The following is a 15875-nucleotide window of genomic DNA, read 5'->3' on the forward strand; positions in this document are numbered from 1 at the left end:
ATTCAAGGACTGATGGAAGTAGCGGTATTAAAACTTGGCTATTTCATCTGAACTGAGACAACTCTGATGGGTCACGGATGCTCCAGACTCCTTATGGACTTGGCCGAGGCTTTGCCAGCCTGCACTGCAGTTCCATTTTGCCCACCTGATCCTGCTTTCCCCCTCTCTCCCACTAGTTATAATGCCTAATAAATACCCCGAATGCCAAACTCCATCTTACTGTCTGCTTCTGGAGAATCTAGTCAACGAGAGCGCCCAAGAATCTCTCTGAGGACCCCCCGGAGTAGTGAGACTGCCTCTTTTGTGCCCTGATTCTTCTCTCAAGGCTCTAGTCTGAAAGTTCAGCTTCCAGTTGTTTATTCCTGCCAGCACTTCACATTCAACGGGTCCAAAACTGATGCAGAACTGATCTCTTTAAGCTTGTGCCTCAGAACAACTTGTGGTTTTCCCCCATTTTATAATTCATTTAATGGCACTACCATCATATTCCCACAGGATGAAAACTGCGAGGTAATTTTGCTTCCTCACACACCTTGCTCTGTATACCCAGTCTATTAGTCACGCTTTGTAACATGTGAAGGACTTTACTCATTTCTCCAGGGATTCACTTTCCTCTAAACAAGGGATGCTGCTGAAATCATAATGGACAGGTTCACTTTCCTCTTGGGATATCTAGTCTCTTTAATAGTCTTGAGTTTTCCTTCCCTTTGAGTCCTTCTTTTAAGACAAAAAAATGTATTTTTCTCATCAAGGACACATACACAAAATTGCAACCCACAATCATCTACTCATTTTACAGCACAATATATTGGCTCACATATTAAATAAGAGAATACTGCTTTGAGAGGGTGGCAGCAGACGCCACAGGTTTCACTGCTCCCCCTGCATTTAAGATTAGTGTAGCCCAGTCATTAGAACAAAACATTTATTTTGTCCCAGTTTAAGATCAAATACATTCAACTTTCTTTTCCTTTTTATCTTTTTTTTTTTTTTTTCCACACTGTGTGGCTTGCGGGATCTTAGTTCCCCAACTAGGGCCCTCGGCAGTGAAAGCGTGGAGTCCTAACCACTGGACCGCCAGGGAATTCCCTCCTTTTTATCTTTTACACTGGACTAAAGAGTAAAGAAAAACCAAGTCTTGATAAATGCCAAAGTAATAATTTTATAATATAGAGACTAAAACATGTGTGAATATTATTGTGCAGTTTAGAAGTCTATGAAAAATACCTATTTTTTAAAGCGCGCAACTCACTGAAAGATGCTGATGTTTAAAATGGAAAGTTGTGTTGTCAGTTGAAAACGAGAAATTGAGATGTTTGTGAGGGAGAAATTGTCGGGAAAGCAGTAGAACATTTCCTGCCCGTGGGTGCAGTCTTGAGGATTGGTGACGGCCATGACAAATCCAACAGCCATCACCACAGCACCAATGGGAAGCATGACACAGGACATAATCTTATCTGAGTGTGTCCTCGGTTCTTCAGACAGTTTCAGATAACATGCTGATGGGATGATAAAAATTAGGGGAGCTGCACAGAGCACACCCTGTGTATTCAAAACAAGAAATAAGATAATGTTACTGAATGGAGCACTCCTTGGACAGTTTTTAAAAAACATTTACAAAATGTATTTGTCATCATGTATGTTAAAAGTTTGATAGGTTCAGTTAAATCAAACAGAGGAAAGAAAAATAATTCCAAGAAAGACTTAGGAATAGGTTTTTCCCTTACTGATGGTATATTTACAAATGAGAAAAGTAAAATAATATAATAGTATATCAGGCTTAAATAATAATCAGAATATAATATAAAATAAAGCAGATGGTAAGACTGACTCCTGGCAAACTCTTAAAAGTTCCCATATTTTCAGTCACATCATATTTCCTTATAATCTTCATTTCAAATTGCTGGTTATCTATTATGCCATTCAAAGCTGAGAGGTCTGTTTGTCAGCTGTGTACAAAAGGGGACTATTGGGAGGTGTATATAGGGCATAATGTCTTATCTCTCCTCTTCCCTTGACTTTGTATGAAAGTAGGTGCCTGTCTGTATGAGAAAGGAAAACTGTACCCCTAAGGGTACTTAGCATGAAGTAGCATTTCTAAATCCTCTTTCAAGTAAAACTAAACACATTAATTACCCTAGAAAATTGACAGCAGAACTAAATAACTATGACTCATTCACCCTTCCCCCACATTGGCTTATGGATAAGTCCAACCTGAGGAGGAATGTTAGATTGAAAATTATGGGAAGTGGTGTTGTCTATTATAAAAAGATCAAGAGTTACTGACTTCAAAGGAAAGAGACTTTCCCCTTGAGGAGGCCAAATCTGCACTAGTAACTCTGCGAATGAAGTAATGTTAAAATTTAATGCATTTTAGGTAATATTTTTTCTAATTATGTTAAAAATTAATTATATATTAAACAAAACATAACACATATTATTAACAAAATATATTTATATGATGTGACAAATGACATATGACAAATGATATTTTCTTAAACCATAAAACAGAAAATTTTTAAAACATACAATAACAAATATGATACGGTTTAGAATACAAAAGAAGCTTTCCATAAAAAATATATTTTCGGGCTTCCCTGGTGGTGCAGTGGTTGAGAATCTGCCTGCCAATGCAGGGGACACGGGTTTGAGCCCTGGTCTGGGACGATCCCACATGCCGCAGAGAAACTGGGCCTGTGAGCCACAACTACTGAGCCTGCGCGTCTGGAGCCTGTGCTCCGCAACAAGAGAGGCCGCGATAGTGAGAGGCCCGCGCACCGCAATGAAGAGTGGCCCCCGCTCGCCGCAACTAGAGAAAGCTCTCGCACAAAAATGAAGACCCAACACAGCTAAAAATAAATTAAAAAAAAAAAAAATTTTCCATACCTGAAAAAGTTATTATGGAAATTTGTAAATATACAGAAAAGTAGAAAGGATAGTATAATGAAACCCTATATGCCTATCACTATGGTTTGAAAGCTTTTGACACATTATTTTGGTAGATTGTCCCTAGGGAAAAATCATAGAAAACTGATTTTGAAATTGGATGATGTAAAAGAACAGATTAGACCTTAAAAATAGTTTTAAAAGAAAGACTTTTCTCAGTATCACCATTTACTAAGTTTACTGTATTTTACACTAATTACTACTCTCATACAAGAAATATACAACTATGATTTCAAAAATGTAACTTTTTTATTTTTTACAAAAACAGCAAAAGTCTGGAGAAATATCAATTGAGGGGGACAAATTATGAAGTCAGACTAGCCAGGCAGCATCTAAAAATCTGGGGAAGAATAGAAGGGACCACACTTCATGGAAAATATTTCTACAGAGATATAAGAATGAGAAAATTCTAAGAGGTACCATATTCTAATTTAAAATATATGGACAATATAATTTTGCTATTCATAGCACATGAATACAAATGAATACCTACAATGGTACACAGTATGTAAAGGATTAGTTTTCATATGGCCAGAGTTAAATGAATTATGGATTCCTTAGGCTCCATCATGTCACTTGAAACTGACAATGTTTTTCAAGTTATAAAAAATACTGTAGAACTCAATCTGTGCTTATAATAATAATCCTTTGATTTCTATGAAATAATTTTTGAAAACAATTATATATGTATGTGTGTGTGTGTGTGTGTGTGTGTGTGTGTGGAGAGAAAGAGAGAGAGTTTCTTCTCTTCATAGGAACAAACATGTGAAGCTACTTCATCTGGAACTGTGGAGTGTGAAAGTGCTATCAGGATGAAAACTGCCACCAGCTGCTGCTAAGAAGCTGTCATCAGTCAGCATTTTGGGACTCTTCCAAACCTAACTTGCTGGGCAGTGCAAAGTAATGGGTGTTCTGTTTATGCCATAATTTTTAAGGGTTGAGAAAGTAGCAATTAGTGGGAAAACTGTATAGCTGATGTCTGTACTGGAAGAAGTCCAGTTGAGTATCTTGTCTTGATAGCGGTTACTTTCCTAATATTTGAGAGCTCCGTCTTGCTAGAGATTGTTGTTAGGACCTCAGATCATCAGTAAAATGATAGGACAGTTCCATCTGCTCTATTCCCTATAAATAAGTCCAGCTAATTTGATCTATCTAATACAGCCTTGCCTGAGGTTACACCACTGGCTTCGGGATAATTTTTGAAATTTCTTGACAGGACATAAATACCATAACAGTTTATCAAAGAGACAAGAAAATATAGCCTTAATTATAAAGGGGGGGAGAAAGCACTATCCTTTGATAATAACACCACAGATGCCACCGCATTTTGCAGTTTGCAAGAGGGAAATAACAGAAAGTGCTGAAGATTTTTACTGGCAATACAGATTGGAAAAGTATCTGAATTCTCCTACCTGAATAGAAACCTCTCATTTGATGCAAGGAAGCTGAAAACTAAATAAAAGAATGCTGGGGCTTCCCTGGTGGCGCAGTGGTTGAGAATCTGCCTGCCAATGCAGGGGACACGGGTTCGAGCCCTGGTCTGGGAGGATCCCATATGCCGCGGGGCGACTAGGCCCGTGAGCCACAGCTACTGAGCCTGCGCGTCTGGAGCTTGTGCTCCGCAACAAGAGAGACCACGACAGTGAGAGGCCCGCGCACCGTGATGAAGAGTGGCCCCCACTCGCCGCAACTAGAGAAAGCCCTCGCACAGAAACCCAACTCGCACAGAAGACCCAACACAGCCAAAATTAAATAAATAAATATTTAAAAAAAAAAAAAAGAATGCTTATACATATTTAAGATTTCTACTTTGTAATCAGTTTGAACTCGTGAAATGTGTTCCTATACCTTAAAAAGAAACTCTAGGGGCTTCCCTGGTGGCGCAGTGGCTAAGAATCTGCTTGCCAGTGCAGGGGGTACGGGTTCGAGCCCTGGTCTGGGAAGATCCCACATGCTGCGGAGCAACTAGGTCCGTGAGCCACAACTACTGAGCCTGCACGTCTGGAGCCTGTGCTCCCAACAAGAGAGGCCGCGATAGTGAGAGGCCCGCGCACCGCGATGAAGAGTGGCCCCGCTTGCCGCAACTAGAGAAAGCCCTCGCACAGAAACCCAACTCGCACAGAAGACCCAACATAGCCAAAAATAAATAAATAAATAAATAAATATATATATAAAAAAAGAATGCTTATACATATTTAAGATTTCTACTTTGTAATCAATTTGAACTCGTGAAATGTGTTCCTATACCTTAAAAAGAAACTCTAGGGGCTTCCCTGGTGGCGCAGTGGCTAAGAATCTGCTTGCCAGTGCAGGGGGTACAGGTTCGAGTCCTGGTCTGGGAAGATCCCACATGTCGTGGAGCAACTAAGCCCATGAGCCACAACTACTGAGCCTGCACTCTAGAGCCCGCGAGCTACAACTACTGAGCCCGTGTGCCACAACTACTGAAGCCCACGCGCCTAGAGCCTGTGCTCCACAACAAGGGAAGCCACCTCAGTGAGAAGCCCGCGCACCACAACAAAGAGTATCCCCCGCTCGCAGCAGCTAGAGAAAAGCCCAAGCGCAGCAACAAAGACCCAACACAGCCAAAAAGAAAATAAATAAAATAAAATAAATTAAAAAAAAAAACACACAAAAAACTCTAGCTCAGAGGTCTTTGGCAGCTTGGACTACGGCTCCCTCACCCTGTATGTGGGCTCTTGCTGGGTAACTGGTTTGCTGTCCTCCTCCCACTGTAAGCTGCACAAAGTGCTTGTTGGGCTGGTTACTCCGACCACAAGCACCAGCTGCTTCATCTCTTCTCTTTGCTCTGCTGCACGTAGAAACCCATAGGACCCAATTACTGCAGATGCCTCTTCTCTCTAAGAGCACCATCAGTGCCAAGATGCTGGATTCTCATTACCAAGGATGGAACCTACATTTATTTTATTTGTTTCTAAAATGAATCCTTTAAAATTGAGGGTGCATTTGCCTTGGAAAATATGTCGTTGTCTGCTGCCATGAAAACAATAAAATAAAAGGGAAGCTAAGTTCTAAATGGGGTTTTGCTTTTTATTAAATAACTAATATAACCCTGAATAATTTATTCTGTATTATTTTAGTTATACTAAGTAACAGCATTCCCTTAACTTTGCAAATTGAAGGTCTGATTCTATTACACATCTCATTTGTAAAGGTCCATATTCTACTTATTCTTTTTTTTTTATAAATTTATTTATTTGTTTTTATTTTTGGCTGTATTAGGTCTCTGTTGCTGTGAGCAGGCTTTCTCTAGTTGTGGCGAGTGGGGGCTACTCTTTGTTGTGGTGCGTGGGCTTCTCATCGTGGCTTCTCTTGTTGCAGAGCACGGGCTCTAGGCCCGCAGGCTTCAGTAGTTCTGGCACATGGGCTCAGTAGTTGTGGCACATGGGCTCAGGAGTTGCGGCTCGCGGGCTCTAGAGCACAGGCTCAGTAGTTGTGGCGCACGGGCTTAGTTGCTCTGCAGCATGTGGGATCTTCCCGGGCCAGGGATCGAACCCATGTCTCCTGCATTGGCAGGTGGATTCTTAACCACTGCACCACCTGGGAAGCCCTCTACTTATTCTTGATTCTACCACTTAAAACTAGTGTGACCTATTTAAGTGTTCATTAACAGATGAATGGATAAAGAAGGTGTGGTGTCCATACACATACACACACACATACACACACAGAAATATTACTCAGCCATAAAAAAGAATGAAATTCTGCCATTTGCAATAACATGGATGGACCTAGAGAGTATTATGCTTAGTGAAATAAATCAGAGAAAGACAAATACCGTATGTTGTCACTTATATGTGGAATGTAAAAAATAAAACAAAGTAGTGACTATTACAAAAAAGAAACAGACTCACAGATATAGAGAACAAACTAGTGGTTACCAGTGGGGAGGGGTGAAGGTGGGAAGGGCAGGATAGGGGAAGGGGATGAAGAGATATAAACTATTATGTATAAGATAGATAAGCTACAAGGATATATTGTACAGCATAGGAAAATATAGCCATTATTCTATATTAACTTTAAATGGAGTATAATCTATAAAAATATTGAATCACTATGTTGTACACCTGAAAGTAATCTATTATAAATCAACTATACTTTAATTAAAAAAAAAAAACTAGTGTGACCTATTTAATCACTCCAATCACTCTGTGCCTCAGTTTCTTTATCTATACAATTAATACAGATTAAGAGGATAATGCATGCAAAACACTTGGCACAGAGTAAATACTCCCTACATGTTAGCTCACACTGTTGTTCAGAAGGGGAACACCACATGCTTTAGTTACTTCTAAAGTGTTGCGTGACCTGGCTTGCATTACTGACAGAAATGATGCTTGATCTGGCTTTATGAAACATGACAAATGCCCACACAAAACGGAGTTGAACAAAGACCTGACTATGATATTGTGCTAACCAAAAGACTTTTGTTGACTGGAAAAATATGCACTCAAGTGGTCTGGAAGAGAATGGAGATCTTAGATTTTATGAATTCCTACAAAGTGCTTTAAAACTAGTGTAACTGAGTTATTAGATCATGACAATTTAACACTCTGTTTTTTTTGAATGTTTATATAACCAGCTTTTAAAAAAAATCTAAGGATCTAGAATCATGTTTTAAATTTTTAAAAACAGTCCTCCAAGCCAGCTCAGATCTTGACTTTATAACAGATATTCACCAAATATTATTCTTTGACTACAACACCAGAATTCTGTCTTAACCACAAAAAATTTCAACATAAGCATAACAGGGAATATTTAATGTGATTATGTGCTTATAATTTTATTGTGTGAGTGTGAGGGAGATTCACAGTTAACAGAAAGTAATGGTCAAATTTACAAAAATATATCATTCCTGAAAAATAAGCATATGTGTATGCTTGCTTAACTTAAAGGGAACAAAACATTCTTAGGCTATCAAAATAGTGAGTGGCAAGGCACTTGATAAAGACATTTTCTCTCATATGACAATCCTACAATGTTCTAACAAACAAACAAACATGCGAACTCAAATGAGACATTTCACAAAGTAAGAAATAACAGAGCTGGGAGTCATGCCGATCATGTCCTCAGCATAATTAGAGGGTTACCATTACTGTCAACCCCAACAATTTTTTGTAACACTTAATTTCGTGGTGCTACACTAAGAATGTCTCTTATGTCCAGGGGCATTTGTAGAAATAGTTCCTCAACTGTGCTCCCAAGGGCAATCGCCCATGCAGTAACTGGAGTACTGTGTTCTTAGCACTGTGCTATATACTGTGGAAGATGGAGAAGGCAGCTAAGTACCATTCTTGTCTCCAAAGAACTTGCACTTAGGTAGGCAAGGCAAGCTTATGGACAGTCCAAACAACACATGATACAAGATAATACATAAATCAAGTTAGCACATTTAGGTAGCAGTCATCCCTTTACGTAGACCAAGGTTGGAACATGAAATGATTTTGAGTGAACCTACCAGCCTTTGGCCTGTGCAAAATTAGGACATAGGTAAAATGTACCTTTGATAATGGTCCATCTCTCCTATGAGCCTTCTTTCCATTGCTAGTGGAATAGATGTTTCCCTAGTCCCGTGCAGTTTTGGGGGAGCTGCCTACTACTCCCTTCTTGCCACATACTCTGATGCAGGAAAATTCCCAATAGTGTGTTCCTGACTGAATCTTCCACCACCTTTGCCTGGACCTTCAAATCCTACTTCCACAAAGTAGAACCAAGGAGTCATTCTTTTTTTTTTTGGTCACTTTTAAAAACTGACATATAGTTGACATACAATATTATGTTCGTTTTAGGTCTACTACATAGTGATTTGACATTTACATACATTATAAAATGATCACCACAATGAGTCTAGTAAATCATCTGTCCCCATACAAAGTTATTACAGTACTATAGACCATATTCCTTATGCTGTATATTACATACACATGGCTTATTTATTCTATAACTGGAAGTTTGTATCTCTTAATCTCCTTGACCTATTTCACCCCCCTCCCCCCTCCCCTCTGGCAACCACTCATTTATTCTCCGTATCTATGAGCCTGTTTTTGTTTTTGTTTTTTTTTTAATCTTTCTTAGATTCCACATATAAGTTAAGATAATACAGTATTTGTCTTTTTCTGTGTGACTTATTTCACTTAGCATAATACACTCTGGATCCAACTATGATTTCATTTTGTTTTGCCCAAGTAGTATTCCATTGTATATAAATACCACATCTTCTTTATTCATTCATCTATTGATGGACACTTAGGTTGTTTCCATATCTTGGCTACTGTAAATAATGCTGCCATGTACTTCAATGTGCATAAATATTTTCAAATTAGTGTTTTTCTTTGGATAAATACCCAGAAGAGGAATTGCTGGATCCCAAGAAGTCATTCTTGATGTGTCCCTCTATCCCCGTCCTCCCAGTTGAATTGGTTACCAAATTCTGTCAATCTTTTCTCAAAAATGTCTTTTAGGAGTCCACTTATACCTCTTTCTTTTCTTCTTTGCCTGTATAGCAGCTGAACTTTTATTTGTGAGACTGTAAGCTCCATGATAGCATGGATCCTTTCTGATTTCCTCCTATCCTTGTATCTCTGTTGTGTGGAATACAGTATACTTGACCCCTGAATAATGTAAGGGTTAGGGGGTTTCTGAGCAGTTGAAAATCCGTGTATAACTTATAGTCAGCCCTCCACATACTTGGTTCCTCCATATCTGCAGATTCAACCAACTGAGGTTCATGTAGTACATATTTATTGAAAAAAAATCTGTACACAAGTGGACCTGTGCAGTTCAAACCCATGTTGTTCAGGGTCAACTGTAATTATTCAATATATATCTGATCAACAAATAAACAAGTTAGAAGCTGCACTAAATTTTAAATCTTTGTAATATTTGCACAGAAAGGAAAGGAAAATAATAATTACAGGAAAGAATAAACATAAGCCAAAGGATAAAAGAAAGAATTAATATGGCTTACTCATAGGTCAAAAATAAGATCGACTAGAGCTGAAGGCAGATTCTGGGAAGTTAATGGTAAATAACTTTCCATAGAAGGTTTGGGGTCAGATCATAAAGGCAACAGATTTTATGCTTGTTGGTAGGAAAGTGGAGATTTTTAAGCAGGATGGTGATAAATTGGAAGCAGAGCTTAAATATATGCTAGTTGAAGCAAAATGCCAGTACTAATTCAGATGTGATATGATGAGGACCTAGATTTGGGAAGCAGCAGTAGAGATTACAAAGGAAAGCCTAGAGGGAGAAAAAAATACTTCAAAGAAAAAAAGAAGAACTTGCGCCAGGGTAAGTGAATGTGGGGTGTGGATATAAGTCTCTTCATTACATATTTTAATTAATCTCTCTAGACCTACCTTCACTCTGCATAGGACTTTCCAGATCCATTTAATTTATTGTTATTTTCAGTAACATGTATGTTGTACAGAAAATAGAATATGAAAAAAGTCCTTTAAACCAATATCTTAATTTCAGCACGACTGACATTTTGGATTGGATAATTCTTTGTAGTAGGGGTTACCCTGCACATTGTGGGATGTTTAGCCACATTCCTGTCCTCTACCCACTAGATACCACTAGCACCAGCTTACCCAGTTGTGGCAACTAAAAATGTCTCTAGACATTGCTAAATGTCCCCTGCAGATGGAGAGGGAAGGGCAATATTTCCCCCATTGGAGAACCACTGCTCTAAAAATATAGTCCTATGAAGTACACAATATCATCTTTATAAATATTTACTATAACATAACAAACACATTTTCATTCCACTTTAGAAAGTGACACCTTTGTTAAGGGAAAATACATCTCATGTTAAATGTAAACATTATTTTAAAAGGGATTCTTAGAATCTTTAAATGTACTTACATTGAGCTCTAAAACTATTCCAAGGCAATCAATCAGCAATGACACAAGCGTGGCCACAGTAATGATAACCACTGTTATGATAATGTGGAAAACTGACGAAAGCGTCCCACCAAAAAATACATTGGCAATTACCTGCCAAATATAAACAGATTATTTAGAGAGGGAGTCTCAGAGTTGTGCAGGACTTATTAAGAGAGTATTTTATATTATAGTAGTTAGGACTGTATAAAATACTACCAATTAGGCAATCAATCAAATCTTAAGCCAAAGCCATATGAATGAATGTTCTATTGTTTCCAAAGTATTTACACATAGACACACACACATATCAATAACAAGTATTCTTTGTTGAACTATTAGACAGGCAGTGGATTACATTCCAGACTCAGAACATGGCATACTAATGTGTGAATAAATATATTTCTCAAGTGTAAGAGAGACCTTGGGAAGTTACCTTATCCTTCCTCCTTGAGTCCAACAAGGTTACCACTTACACAAACTACAGATGCTATTTAGATTATTTGAATGACCTCTAAGGAAGGGGTTAGCACAATATCCTTTAATAATAATGGGTGTGTAATATCCTTTACTAACAGGAAATTAATTTCATATAATCTAAATCCTATTTGATACAAGCCAAGTCTATTTTATCTCGCCTTTCCTCAACAAAAATGGAGAAGAGTTGATTACCATTTTCCACTGATACTCAGATCAGGAAATCGATCAACAGTTACTTATTTACTGTGTCCCACAGTTTGTTATGACTTGCTAAGAGAAAATGTCTAGGAGATGATTCCTATTCTCAGAAATTAACATCCTAATTGGAGAGATCCAACCAATCTAATGAAACAAATAGTGATCAATTTTTGACAGATTAAAAAGATCAAATACAATTCAGAACTAGACAGTGCTTTAGTTATCTAGATCTGTCTCCCTGAGAGTAATCAGCTTTACAGTATTCTTGAAATGTGCTTGTCCTACCTTGGCTTGAGGCAGGACTTGAAACATGGATGGGATTTAGAACAGAATTATAGACCAAGGCAACAGTGTGAAAAAGAGCAAAGAGGTAAGAACAGTAAAGATATGTATGGGGGACAAGGAGGAGACAGCCTGAATAGGGTGGTAGCTCTATGCAAAAGAACCACGAGACAAGTATTGGAAATGGTGGGAGAGGGTCAGATGCTGGGAGACCTTAATGACTGTGATAAGTAGCATTCCTAGTTGAGTAACAGTCCCCCATTGACTGGATACTGCCATAACTCTGTTAATAATTAAATGGGGATACTAATCACTCTTACTCATTTATGGTTTTACAATTGGTAATGTCCTTCCAAATATTATCTAATTTGAAGTTCATTCTTATAGATGAAGATCACTGAGTGGGGCAGGCTAGTGAGAGTATTTATTAGGCACAGACTGGCTTTGTGGCACCCTTGTACTTGGCTGGCTACTTTACCTGTGAATAGAAACAGCTTTGATTATATTTAGGCCAACTGTATATTTGTGTGTGTGTGTGTGTGTGTGTGTGTGTGTGTGCAGAAAGGAGAAAAAGAAAAAGGAAGTGAATGTGTGAGGTATATACAAAGTTCCTCTGCCTAGTATTTGCTACCATGGCAGAGATCTTGGTTCAGTTCTGTCTTCCTGTCATGGCAGCTAGAAAGGAAACACAAGTTTGAAGTACTGAAGACATAAGCTATACAGGTGGAGTGACTCTGACAGACCACGAGCAGTTCACCAGAAACCACATGAGAATGCGCCATTTATTACTGCTGATCTAGAGATCAGATTTGAACCTAAAGTACTGGGCAGAAACTAAAATAAAACCATTTCCGGAATCCAACAATAGTTGGTAAAAATTTTTTTTTTTTTTTTTTTTATTCACGCACACACACACTGTATTTTATTTTTACAAGACATAAATAGACTGACACCAAGCATTGTACATGGATGGTAAAAATTTTAAAGGCTCTTCAATTTAAAAAATATTCATCAAGTTCAGTCTACTGCTCCCTATATTTGAGGAGAGCTGGCCTATGAGTTATACATTTGTAAGTGAGGACAAGTGATAATTGCAAAGGATGTACATAGCGCTGAACATTTCCTCATTCCTTTTCCTTGTGCAGTGCCCTATCTGCAGAATTGGCATAAGGTAAGCACTGGTGTGCCTCTAGAAGCCTGCCCATTAGTTAGTGTATTTGAAGCTCTGTAGGCATTTCGCTTCACACATTAGACCCATTGACATGGTGCACTGTGTACACAGCCTCTAGGAATAGATCCTAAGACTAAGCCTTTTCAGTGTGATTCCTGAAAGAACCACTATGAAGCAGGATCATGTTTTTCTGCTAAATGGTACAGCTGATTTTTAGCTTACTGTATAAGGGATTCCTGACAAGCCACGTTATCCAATTTTACACAAAAAGAATTAGTTCTCTTTTACCTAATCTTCCTCTACAAATTCAGGTGGGCTATATAACATAGCTTGGAGTAGACTTTATAAGTGAAATATATCAATATACAGATATAAGTAAATAATATACTCTCTATTATTTTATATGATATATAAGTATAAATAGATAAATATATTTATCATAATAAACATATTTATAAATTTATGAATGAATAAAGAAATGTTTATTTTATATTTACATAAATATAAACATTTATAAATTTATAAATATATAAATAAAATATATCTGTAAAACTAATGGTTTAAATTGAATTTTGGGTTTTCACGAAAAATAAAATATTTTAGTTTTTTAAAACTAATAAAACTCATCAAATCTGTCCTGTGGTGCCTTTAATACATGTTGACTTATAAAACATTTTAGCCAAAAAACAATTTTGTAAAACATGTTTTAAACCTTAGTACTTAATTTCTTTGTAAGAATGAGTAAAATAAAATCTTGGTTTGACCCTATTATAAAGGCTGGCATTCACTTTGGAATGCAGTTATATTAATATTTATACTTACATTAATATAAACTAAACTACCAAATATGATTTTCAAATCCAACTTTTGAAAAAATATCTTGTAAACATCTGAATATAAATTTATCTTTAAACTGGTTAAAAGAGAAAATTTTATACATTATATTACTTGTCATGCACTTGGGAATTTGCAAAATCAAATGATTTATAAATCACCCCAAATTAATGCAGTAGAGAAATGACCTAGGTAAAGTGGAGGAAAGAAGTTGTGCTTACCTCTCTAGTCACAAAGCATTCAATCGGGTACGTCAAAATGACAGTGACTCCATAACAAAACCTTCCAAATGTTACCAAGTCATCATTTCTGCAATAATTTTCAAATAAGTCTCCTAGAGAATAATATAAAATATTTATTTAATAGATACTGGGTATTTGAGATAAATATCTAATAAATGAGATATTGGATATTTATTATATAAGTGAAGCTACATAAACGTCATTTAATTTAATAGAATAGACTGCCAAATCTAAACATAAATTTTGCATTCAAAAACTATATAATTACTGATGGGTATTAAAAGTAGCACATGTTCCACTTGAAAGCAAATTCATCACTAATAGTTTTTTTCTTACTCTCAGTGTTTGTTTTTAGAAGATTAGCCTTAAATTTGTACCAAGTTCTGAAAAATACTTTTATCCATTGTCTTCTTACACCAGAATCAACTCCCTAAATTCTTGTGCACTGGTTTTATAAACTTGCTTCTGGTCTTTGTTTCTGGTAAGTAAGTGACTTCATTATTAAAAAAAAAAAAAAAAAAGTCTGTTAAAATAAACAAATTTCCTTTTGAAATGTTATTCTTAGATCAAGGACAATCCTGAAAGGAACAGTAGACTAGTACATGTAGGGAGCTGAATTTCCTGTATATCACGCTATAGAGTTTAATCACAAACTCAGGGCCACAGCAAGGAATTCCAAACATACATTATCTTCCACGGTATCTGATGAGCCCAAGGTAAATGCACTGATTCAAAACTGTGAAAATATGGTTATTTCCCAGGCAGAGTATTATATTTAATTAGTTCCAAACTAAACGATGGACCATATATACATTGAACCAATTCTTATTTAGAGACTGTATTTTCTTAGACACCTGTGAGGAAATGCAGGGATCTAATGAGGGCACAGATAATGTCAGCAAAAAGTTTCCCAATATAGAAACAAAGAATATTTGAGACTGTTTATTTCCTAAATATAACATGCTTACATTTTAAAATGTTGGTCACATTTTTCAATTAGACTGAATAGAAAATTAGATAAAAGTCACACACTACCACACTGTTTACAAAGAAAACTAAATAATAATACTTCTGTACTTTTTTTTTCATTAAAAGACTAAATGACCTGCCTCTTCCCAAGACTTACTTTAAGTGACTCTTTTCCCCTCCCCCTGTTAATTGGAGTAAATGTACATTACTTTTTAGTGTTCCTTTTGGGCAGAAGGAGATTAAATCACAAAGCAGTAGTGGCAGAGGTTCATCCAAGGTTGATTGAAAGGGTTCCAACACTCTGAGAAAAAAGGACCAAAGCTCCCTGTTCACTAACCTCCACTAAAAAACAGGCCCTGCACCTTTTCAAAAGTCACTGGGAAATTCAAGAACAATGTAGAGTTCTCACTGCCTCACAAGCTGGAGTTTATGTAATGAAAGGGAAAAGAAGCATGCAGTGTGCACAAACAAGACTAGATTTGCCTAAGGCAAAATGGCCTGAAGAAACAACGTCAGCTTATTCTATCTTGAGTCTAAGTGTATTTTAGGGAATTATAGCTAGAAAAGAAAGAAAAAAACAAAAGACAACCAAAACCAAAACCAACCTGTCAGCTTTGTTATATAAAGACTTAATTATATCTGAACAATTACTAACGATAAAAACACCAGGAAGGTGTGACTAAGAAAAAGGGTTTATGTCTTACAGAAAAGGCATTTAAAACCAAGGTCCTGTGCAGACTGGAGCCTACAGGTTATTTGTCTTTGCAAACTATGTAGCAATAGTGATACATGGCAATGTTTTGAAACAATTTTTATCAAGATTTTCAAGGTCACTTCATTACTGCACT

General features: G+C 37.0%; 1 protein-coding gene across 1 annotated transcript in view; it reads right to left on the reverse strand.

The window, feature by feature from the left end:
• Positions 1 to 1143: 1143 nt before the first annotated feature.
• The window catches only part of SLC38A11 (solute carrier family 38 member 11), a 52291-nt gene continuing 37559 nt past the window's right edge, over positions 1144 to 15875 (reverse strand). Inside the window, exons 10-12 of the mRNA XM_036858366.1 lie at positions 14038 to 14150; positions 10834 to 10965; positions 1144 to 1542 (exon numbers count right to left, since the gene is read on the reverse strand). Coding sequence (XP_036714261.1) covers positions 1249 to 1542; positions 10834 to 10965; positions 14038 to 14150 — 539 coding nt within the window. The 3' untranslated portion in view covers positions 1144 to 1248. The remainder of the gene's footprint in view (positions 1543 to 10833; positions 10966 to 14037; positions 14151 to 15875) is intronic.

This window comes from Balaenoptera musculus, chromosome 7 (genome assembly GCF_009873245.2).
Source record: "Balaenoptera musculus isolate JJ_BM4_2016_0621 chromosome 7, mBalMus1.pri.v3, whole genome shotgun sequence".
Taxonomy (NCBI): domain Eukaryota; kingdom Metazoa; phylum Chordata; class Mammalia; order Artiodactyla; family Balaenopteridae; genus Balaenoptera; species Balaenoptera musculus.